Source organism: Brachionichthys hirsutus, unplaced genomic scaffold (genome assembly GCF_040956055.1).
Source record: "Brachionichthys hirsutus isolate HB-005 unplaced genomic scaffold, CSIRO-AGI_Bhir_v1 contig_55, whole genome shotgun sequence".
Taxonomy (NCBI): Eukaryota; Metazoa; Chordata; class Actinopteri; order Lophiiformes; family Brachionichthyidae; genus Brachionichthys; species Brachionichthys hirsutus.
The window spans coordinates 1-10,856 of NW_027181145.1; the positions used below are offsets into that span (position 1 = coordinate 1).

At 43.5% G+C, this 10,856-nt stretch overlaps 1 protein-coding gene across 1 annotated transcript; it reads right to left on the reverse strand.

Annotated features, from left to right (window-relative positions):
- Window positions 1-8,591: 8,591 nt before the first annotated feature.
- Window positions 8,592-10,036, reverse strand: LOC137917321 (carbohydrate-responsive element-binding protein-like; the record flags this gene model as incomplete). Its single annotated transcript, XM_068760123.1, has 5 exons — window positions 8,592-8,715; window positions 8,833-8,960; window positions 9,327-9,449; window positions 9,603-9,709; window positions 9,823-10,036. Coding segments are annotated over 5 exons (696 nt in total), but the record flags the coding sequence as incomplete, so codon positions are not given.
- Between the last annotated feature and the right edge of the window lie 820 nt (window positions 10,037-10,856).

Sequence of the window (10,856 nt, forward strand, 5' to 3'; positions counted from 1 at the left end):
CTTCCTGTCTCTACTCTTCATCACTCTAACATGCTGAACATCCTTCCTGTCTCTACTCTTCATCACTCTAACATGCTGAACATCCTTCCTGTCTCTACTCTTCATCACTCTAACATGCTGAACATCCTTCCTGTCTCTACTCTTCATCACTCTAACATGCTGAACATCCTTCCTGTCTCTACTCTTCATCACTCTAACATGCTGAACATCCTTCCTGTCTCTACTCTTCATCATCTAACATGCTGAACATCCTTCCTGTCTCTACTCTTCATCACTCTAACATGCTGAACATCCTTCCTGTCTCTACTCTTCATCACTCTAACATGCTGAACATCCTTCCTGTCTCTACTCTTCATCACTCTAACATGCTGAACATCCTTCCTGTCTCTACTCTTCATCACTCTAACATGCTGAACATCCTTCCTGTCTCTACTCTTCATCACTCTAACATGCTGAACATCCTTCCTGTCTCTACTCTTCATCACTCTAACATGCTGAACATCCTTCCTGTCTCTACTCTTCATCACTCTAACATGCTGAACATCCTTCCTGTCTCTACTCTTCATCACTCTAACATGCTGAACATCCTTCCTGTCTCTACTCTTCATCACTCTAACATGCTGAACATCCTTCCTGTCTCTACTCTTCATCACTCTAACATGCTGAACATCCTTCCTGTCTCTACTCTTCATCACTCTAACATGCTGAACATCCTTCCTGTCTCTACTCTTCATCACTCTAACATGCTGAACATCCTTCCTGTCTCTACTCTTCATCACTCTAACATGCTGAACATCCTTCCTGTCTCTACTCTTCATCACTCTAACATGCTGAACATCCTTCCTGTCTCTACTCTTCATCACTCTAACATGCTCTAACATGCTGAACATCCTTCCTGTCTCTACTCTTCATCACTAACATGCTGAACATCCTTCCTGTCTCTACTCTTCATCACTAACATGCTGAACATCCTTCCTGTCTCTACTCTTCATCACTCTAACATGCTGAACATCCTTCCTGTCTCTACTCTTCATCACTAACATGCTGAACATCCTTCCTGTCTCTACTCTTCATCACTCTAACATGCTGAACATCCTTCCTGTCTCTACTCTTCATCACTCTAACATGCTGAACATCCTTCCTGTCTCTACTCTTCATCACTCTAACATGCTGAACATCCTTCCTGTCTCTACTCTTCATCACTCTAACATGCTGAACATCCTTCCTGTCTCTACTCTTCATCACTCTAACATGCTGAACATCCTTCCTGTCTCTACTCTTCATCACTAACATGCTGAACATCCTTCCTGTCTCTACTCTTCATCACTCTAACATGCTGAACATCCTTCCTGTCTCTACTCTTCATCACTAACATGCTGAACATCCTTCCTGTCTCTACTCTTCATCACTCTAACATGCTGAACATCCTTCCTGTCTCTACTCTTCATCACTCTAACATGCTGAACATCCTTCCTGTCTCTACTCTTCATCACTCTAACATGCTGAACATCCTTCCTGTCTCTACTCTTCATCACTCTAACATGCTGAACATCCTTCCTGTCTCTACTCTTCATCACTAACATGCTGAACATCCTTCCTGTCTCTACTCTTCATCACTCTAACATGCTGAACATCCTTCCTGTCTCTACTCTTCATCACTCTAACATGCTGAACATCCTTCCTGTCTCTACTCTTCATCACTCTAACATGCTGAACATCCTTCCTGTCTCTACTCTTCATCACTAACATGCTGAACATCCTTCCTGTCTCTACTCTTCATCACTCTAACATGCTGAACATCCTTCCTGTCTCTACTCTTCATCACTAACATGCTGAACATCCTTCCTGTCTCTACTCTTCATCACTCTAACATGCTGAACATCCTTCCTGTCTCTACTCTTCATCACTCTAACATGCTGAACATCCTTCCTGTCTCTACTCTTCATCACTAACATGCTGAACATCCTTCCTGTCTCTACTCTTCATCACTAACATGCTGAACATCCTTCCTGTCTCTACTCTTCATCACTCTAACATGCTGAACATCCTTCCTGTCTCTACTCTTCATCACTAACATGCTGAACATCCTTCCTGTCTCTACTCTTCATCACTCTAACATGCTGAACATCCTTCCTGTCTCTCCTCTTCATCACTCTAACATGCTGAACATCCTTCCTGTCTCTACTCTTCATCACTAACATGCTGAACATCCTTCCTGTCTCTACTCTTCATCACTCTGACATGCTGAACATCCTTCCTGTCTCTACTCTTCATCACTCTAACATGCTGAACATCCTTCCTGTCTCTACTCTTCATCACTCTAACATGCTGAACATCCTTCCTGTCTCTACTCTTCATCACTCTAACATTCTGAACATCCTTCCTGTCTCTACTCTTCATCACTAACATGCTGAACATCCTTCCTGTCTCTACTCTTCATCACTCTGACATGCTGAACATCCTTCCTGTCTCTACTCTTCATCACTCTAACATGCTGAACATCCTTCCTGTCTCTACTCTTCATCACTCTAACATGCTGAACATCCTTCCTGTCTCTACTCTTCATCACTAACATGCTGAACATCCTTCCTGTCTCTACTCTTCATCACTCTAACATGCTGAACATCCTTCCTGTCTCTACTCTTCATCACTAACATGCTGAACATCCTTCCTGTCTCTACTCTTCATCACTCTAACATGCTGAACATCCTTCCTGTCTCTCCTCTTCATCACTCTAACATGCTGAACATCCTTCCTGTCTCTACTCTTCATCACTAACATGCTGAACATCCTTCCTGTCTCTACTCTTCATCACTAACATGCTGAACATCCTTCCTGTCTCTACTCTTCATCACTAACATGCTGAACATCCTTCCTGTCTCTACTCTTCATCACTCTAACATGCTGAACATCCTTCCTGTCTCTACTCTTCATCACTCTAACATGCTGAACATCCTTCCTGTCTCTACTCTTCATCACTAACATGCTGAACATCCTTCCTGTCTCTACTCTTCATCACTCTAACATGCTGAACATCCTTCCTGTCTCTACTCTTCATCACTAACATGCTGAACATCCTTCCTGTCTCTACTCTTCATCACTAACATGCTGAACATCCTTCCTGTCTCTACTCTTCATCACTCTAACATGCTGAACATCCTTCCTGTCTCTACTCTTCATCACTCTAACATGCTGAACATCCTTCCTGTCTCTACTCTTCATCACTCTAACATGCTGAACATCCTTCCTGTCTCTACTCTTCATCACTCTAACATGCTGAACATCCTTCCTGTCTCTACTCTTCATCACTCTAACATGCTGAACATCCTTCCTGTCTCTACTCTTCATCACTATCATGCTGAACATCCTTCCTGTCTCTACTCTTCATCACTAACATGCTGAACATCCTTCCTGTCTCTACTCTTCATCACTCTAACATGCTGAACATCCTTCCTGTCTCTACTCTTCATCACTCTAACATGCTGAACATCCTTCCTGTCTCTACTCTTCATCACTCTAACATGCTGAACATCCTTCCTGTCTCTACTCTTCATCACTCTAACATTCTGAACATCCTTCCTGTCTCTACTCTTCATCACTAACATGCTGAACATCCTTCCTGTCTCTACTCTTCATCACTAACATGCTGAACATCCTTCCTGTCTCTACTCTTCATCACTAACATGCTGAACATCCTTCCTGTCTCTACTCTTCATCACTCTAACATGCTGAACATCCTTCCTGTCTCTCCTCTTCATCACTCTAACATGCTGAACATCCTTCCTGTCTCTACTCTTCATCACTAACATGCTGAACATCCTTCCTGTCTCTACTCTTCATCACTCTAACATGCTGAACATCCTTCCTGTCTCTACTCTTCATCACTAACATGCTGAACATCCTTCCTGTCTCTACTCTTCATCACTAACATGCTGAACATCCTTCCTGTCTCTACTCTTCATCACTAACATGCTGAACATCCTTCCTGTCTCTACTCTTCATCACTAACATGCTGAACATCCTTCCTGTCTCTACTCTTCATCACTAACATGCTGAACATCCTTCCTGTCTCTACTCTTCATCACTAACATGCTGAACATCCTTCCTGTCTCTACTCTTCATCACTAACATGCTGAACATCCTTCCTGTCTCTACTCTTCATCACTAACATGCTGAACATCCTTCCTGTCTCTACTCTTCATCACTCTAACATGCTGAACATCCTTCCTGTCTCTACTCTTCATCACTCTAACATGCTGAACATCCTTCCTGTCTCTACTCTTCATCACTCTAACATGCTGAACATCCTTCCTGTCTCTACTCTTCATCACTCTAACATGCTGAACATCCTTCCTGTCTCTACTCTTCATCACTCTAACATTCTGAACATCCTTCCTGTCTCTACTCTTCATCACTAACATGCTGAACATCCTTCCTGTCTCTACTCTTCATCACTAACATGCTGAACATCCTTCCTGTCTCTACTCTTCATCACTAACATGCTGAACATCCTTCCTGTCTCTACTCTTCATCACTCTAACATGCTGAACATCCTTCCTGTCTCTCCTCTTCATCACTCTAACATGCTGAACATCCTTCCTGTCTCTACTCTTCATCACTAACATGCTGAACATCCTTCCTGTCTCTACTCTTCATCACTCTAACATGCTGAACATCCTTCCTGTCTCTACTCTTCATCACTAACATGCTGAACATCCTTCCTGTCTCTACTCTTCATCACTAACATGCTGAACATCCTTCCTGTCTCTACTCTTCATCACTAACATGCTGAACATCCTTCCTGTCTCTACTCTTCATCACTCTAACATGCTGAACATCCTTCCTGTCTCTACTCTTCATCACTCTAACATGCTGAACATCCTTCCTGTCTCTACTCTTCATCACTAACATGCTGAACATCCTTCCTGTCTCTACTCTTCATCACTCTAACATGCTGAACATCCTTCCTGTCTCTACTCTTCATCACTCTAACATGCTGAACATCCTTCCTGTCTCTACTCTTCATCACTAACATGCTGAACATCCTTCCTGTCTCTACTCTTCATCACTCTAACATGCTGAACATCCTTCCTGTCTCTACTCTTCATCACTCTAACATGCTGAACATCCTTCCTGTCTCTACTCTTCATCACTCTAACATGCTGAACATCCTTCCTGTCTCTACTCTTCATCACTCTAACATGCTGAACATCCTTCCTGTCTCTACTCTTCATCACTCTAACATGCTGAACATCCTTCCTGTCTCTACTCTTCATCACTAACATGCTGAACATCCTTCCTGTCTCTACTCTTCATCACTCTAACATGCTGAACATCCTTCCTGTCTCTACTCTTCATCACTCTAACATGCTGAACATCCTTCCTGTCTCTACTCTTCATCACTAACATGCTGAACATCCTTCCTGTCTCTACTCTTCATCACTCTAACATGCTGAACATCCTTCCTGTCTCTACTCTTCATCACTCTAACATGCTGAACATCCTTCCTGTCTCTACTCTTCATCACTCTAACATGCTGAACATCCTTCCTGTCTCTACTCTTCATCACTCTAACATGCTGAACATCCTTCCTGTCTCTACTCTTCATCACTCTAACATGCTGAACATCCTTCCTGTCTCTACTCTTCATCACTAACATGCTGAACATCCTTCCTGTCTCTACTCTTCATCACTCTAACATGCTGAACATCCTTCCTGTCTCTACTCTTCATCACTCTAACATGCTGAACATCCTTCCTGTCTCTACTCTTCATCACTCTAACATGCTGAACATCCTTCCTGTCTCTACTCTTCATCACTAACATGCTGAACATCCTTCCTGTCTCTCCTCTTCATCACTCTAACATGCTGAACATCCTTCCTGTCTGTTTAGATCCTTCTCTCCCTCTTTACTATCTAACCTGCATACAGGTCATCATATGACCTCTGTTTGACCTTTGCCCTGCGTCTCCTCTCCCTGTTCTCTGTTTACTCTCTTCTGTCCCACTTCTTCTTAGCTAACCTCTTTTCCTGTCTACACTTCTGCACTTCCTGGTTCCACCACCAGGTCTCTTATCTCCTGTCCTTCCAGAAGACACACCCAGTCCTCTCCTACCTGTCTCCCTGATCACCTGAGCTGTTGTCTTCCAGTCTTCTGGAAGTCTCTCTTGTCCACCCAGAGCCTGTCTCAGCTCTTTCCTGAAAGACACACAACACGATTTGTTCTTCAGCCTCCACCACTCTGTCCTCTGCTCTGCCTTCGTCCTCTTCCTCTTCCTCACCACCAGCCTATGCTGGCTGGCTACACTCTCTCCTACCACGACCTCACAGTCGTCAACCCCCATTAAACTGCTCCGTCTACACAAGATAATAATTAAGAGCAACTTTACTCTGTAATTATCAACAAATAACTTAACTTCAACACTGACAGAGAGAGATAGAGAAAGGACGGAAATCTGAATGCGCAGTTTAACGCTTTTACCCACAACACATCAATTCTGTATTCTTACACAATGTAGAGACAAGTGTCATCTGTCAAATTTTAGAACCTATTGTGGCCCGTGAGTCAAAAAGTTTGCCCCCCCCTGCTTTACATTGTGATTCCTCCAGCCAGTGTTCGGAACATGTGCAGACTCGTGCAGAGGTTGTTTCGCAGCACGCCCAATTGAATCAATGTGCATGCGTGCTACAACATTTCCTATCGCTCAGGTCCTCCTCGTAACATAAAAATACACTCCCGCACGTTGAGTAATTTAAGGAGATTTAAGGGTTAGGGTTAGGGCACGTAATTTACACAAATTTAAAATCGCATAGTCCCAGTTGGATGGGGGCTGGAAGAATTACAACACGTCAGATGACGCTTACTACTTTTTACTGGCCTTAATTTGGCCTAGTTTCATTTCTACCTTTTACAAACACGCGGCAACCCTGAATATTCATGTGAAGAAAAAACCCTCAAGGTGTTTTTGTGCAAAGAAATAAAATCATAATTTAATCAAATGATCTCCCATGCAAGGTAGGGAGGGCAGAAATGGGTTTGATCATCAATAAAGAAAAAGTTATCGATTGAATGTGTTTTTCTTGCACTTGGTATTTGCAACACAAACAGGAATTCTATCAGCCTTATTCCAATTAGATCTGTGATTAACAAGATCACCCAAAAGAATGACATCTAAAACATTTAATGGATTTGTAAGAATATAATTACGCTTACATCTCTACAACATCACATTTGGTCACTTTCCATAAGCACTGTGAGTAAAGGCTCAAGTATATTGGTTATTTGTTTTCCTGCTACACTTTAAAAATGCAGCATCGGTGTTCTTCCAAGTTAGGGTAATGTTTCCAGTTTAATTAGTTCATTTGGATTCAAACATATTTTTGATATTACTCCTGCAGAAACCAGTTGATGTGGCAGCCAGGAAATACAACGCTCTACCAGTCTCGTACAGGAATACATGAATACTTTTATTGCTCAGTGGCAAATTCTGATTACCGTATTTTCACACCCATAGGACGCGCCTAAAAGTCTTAGATTTTTTTCAAAATGTGCCGCGTGTCCATTGGTCCGCGCGGCCTATTTGTTGTTGTAAGGCGGACTCAGTCAGGCGCCTCGCGGAGTGATACGCTCCGACGCGCTTCACCATAGTAAACTATTATGGCGTGCTGATGAAGCGGCTGCTGGAACACGGGGATAGAGCAGCGGAGAGAGAATCCAGCATTAATGAATCAATGGAGGAAAAGGAGGAAGCAAGAAGAAGACCTGCAGCAACTCGGCTCCTGCGATCTGCGACTCCGTGCGCGGCGATCTCACCGATACGGTCTAAACCGGAGTGAAGCAAGCTAACGAGCTAACGGGCTAACTAGCAAACTAGTTTATCATCGTCATCCCCGGTGGATTAACCAAAGAACTCCAACCGCGCAACGTTAAACTGCGAGCTGCGTGGGAGCGCTGGACGACAGAAGGAGAACACAGTTCCACTCAGAGTGGAAGGCAGCGCAGCGCCACCGTTTGACTGGATTGTAGCTGCTAGGGCTAACTGTCTGCTAGCATTGTTGTTCGCTTCATTTCCGAGGCGCCGACGCCGCCGCACGTAAAGTGACTGGCGATGAAGAAAGGGAGCCCGGCATGTTTGACGGAGATCTAGCGCAGCTGTTCACTACAGAAACAGAGGATGAGGACTTTGATGGGTTTGATCAATGACGATTAAAAAAACGGTACCAAACTCTGTTTTGCTCCGGCTCTATTTTTTAAAACGCGCACTAGTATGCTTGCTTGATTGATGACGATTAAAGATTTGTACCAAACTCTGTTTTGCTCCGGCTCTATTTTTTAAAACGCGCACTAGTATGCTTGTTTGATTGATGACGATTAAAGATGCGAGTACCAAACTCAGTTTTGCTCTTGCTTTATTTTGCGCACCTATCGTGCCGGCGCCTTTTGATCCGCGCGCCCTTTGTACGTTTGAAATACCGAAAAATCAGCCGTTAATGAGACTGCGCCGAATCACCAGGTGCGTCATAAGGTCGTGAAAATACGGTATATGCAGATCTGAGTTTGTGCCTAAATGAATTTGCACTCATAAGGATACGATCCAGAACTTCCAGTTTTGCAGCGTCTGCGCCTGGACGTACTCTCTGAACCGCTGCCTCATGTGGTCGAAGCGTTGCCGGGTGATGGGCACGCCGGTGGCTGGAAGCTGCTGCTGGCACGCACTGAAGGAAAAGACACACCGAGTCAGTGGAGCAAAGCAGAGAGGGGAGTTTACGCTAGGCACGTCCCAATATCATCCGAGATCAGCACACACACATGCACACACAAAGACGTCTCACTTGATGGCAGAGTTCAGGAGCTGGATCTCCTCTCTCAGCCTCTGGGCCTCCTCGTGCAGCTGAGTTCTGTCCTGCTGCACCTTGCTGATGTACTCTGCGGTCTTCTGCAGCGTGGTAGCTTTGCTGATCTGCACCAGTCAACACGGGGAGATCAGCAACAGACCCCTATTTGTCACAAATATGCGGTACTCCGTGTCTTTAGCTGCATTTACAACTTCTTTCTCAGGTTAAATACGCATTGTGCCAACTGTTCTCCGGTGACGCTCTACCCACTTTTCAGGGCAACATTTGATTATGACCGGGTGAAAGACACAAAACAATATATTCATTACTCCATATTAAAGCTCTGATGCATGTGCAGGTGAGTTTCATAAGGGCCAAACGTCCAGTCATTACGGACTACAGAGGCCAGACATTTGTAGTTTAGAATCGGTTACTGATGAGTAAAATAATGACGCTCCTTTCTTTTGGAAATAAAATCATCTCTTGTTTACCTTTATGCTCGGCTGAGAGCTGAGTGTTGTCACGAGATTGTGCAAAGTGTCAAAACCCAGTTTGATGTTGAAACGCCTCTTCTGCTCTGCAGAGATGTGGGTTACCCTCCGGCTCTCTTTTTCCTGGAGATAACATAGAAAGATAGCACATTTCAGTTCGTACAAGAATTCACCAGGCCGAGTTCCCTCAACTCAAACTTCATTGATCTCGCGATAAAGACGTCATTATATTAATGTATACAACAATTTCACAAATTAAACGAGATCCCGTCCTACCTTACTCGATTCTGTCTTTCCGTGTCCCGAGTGTGAGGACTCGGGGTTGGAGGATTTATCTAAAGGGTTCGGTGGTGACGTTTGCCCTGGATATCTGGGAAAACGTACTAAAAGAAATACAAGTAATTCAGGAAGTCACATGAAGTGTACGTGTGCAGATCGGGGGTATAAAACACATCATCACTAACCAGATTTATGTGTGACTGCGCAGTGATCCTACCTGCTAAGCTGCTCACGTCTGTCCCGCGCAGTTGGACAGGAGACTGATTCTCAGTCTTGGGAATGAGGAGGGCTGAGCTGGCTTGTGTGGATCCATGGGTGAGCAGGGCAGATACCGCAGAGCCCCTGGACGTGCTGGCGTGAGGTCCATTGTGACCCAGAGTCGTCAGAACCGGGATGGCAGCAGGCCAACCAGCTCCTTTGCTGCTGCTTGACTGCTAAGCAATACATGAAAACTGTTTAGAAGCGCTGTGAAAGGGTTCTCCTGAAATAGGACAAGTTAAGGAGGCAGACTCTTAAAAAGATTAGACATTGTCCATTCCTCTTAATGCAACTCCATTTGGGGTAATTGAACCAAATCTAAATCTATTTATGTAAAAAATATATATATATTAAATAGGTGTGAAGTTACTTATGGTTAATTTGTGAGTAACATTTGATGAAGCCAGAATGTGTAGCTTGGGAGTGATAAAAAATATTAAACCATGAGCCTAGGTTCTGTCCAAGGTTTCTGCCTGTTAAAGGGAAGTTTTTCCTTGCCTTGTGGGTCAAGTTGGGTTCTGTCTTTCTCTGCTAATCCTGTAACGTGCCTTGAGATAACTTTCTGTTGTGATCTGGCGCTATAGAAATAAAATAAAACTGAATTGAATTGAATTAAAAAATATTAAAGACAACTGAAAAAAAAAATGTGATAAAGATTGCATTTTTTATATAATAAATAAATTATGCTAAACTAAGCTAACTCATGGTAGCATAAATTTCAACATACCGTATTTTCACGACCTTATGACGCACCTGCTGATTCGGGGCAGTCTCATTAACAGCTGATTTTTCGGTATTTTAAACATGATAGGTGCGCAAAATAAAGCAGGAGCAAAACTGAGTTTGGTACTCACATCTTTAATCGTCATTAATCAAACAAGCATACTAGTGCGCATTTTAAAAAATAGAGCCGGAGCAAAACAGAGTTATTAATCAAACCCATCAAAGTCCTCATCCTCTGTTTCTGTAGTGAACAGCTGCGCTAGATCTCCG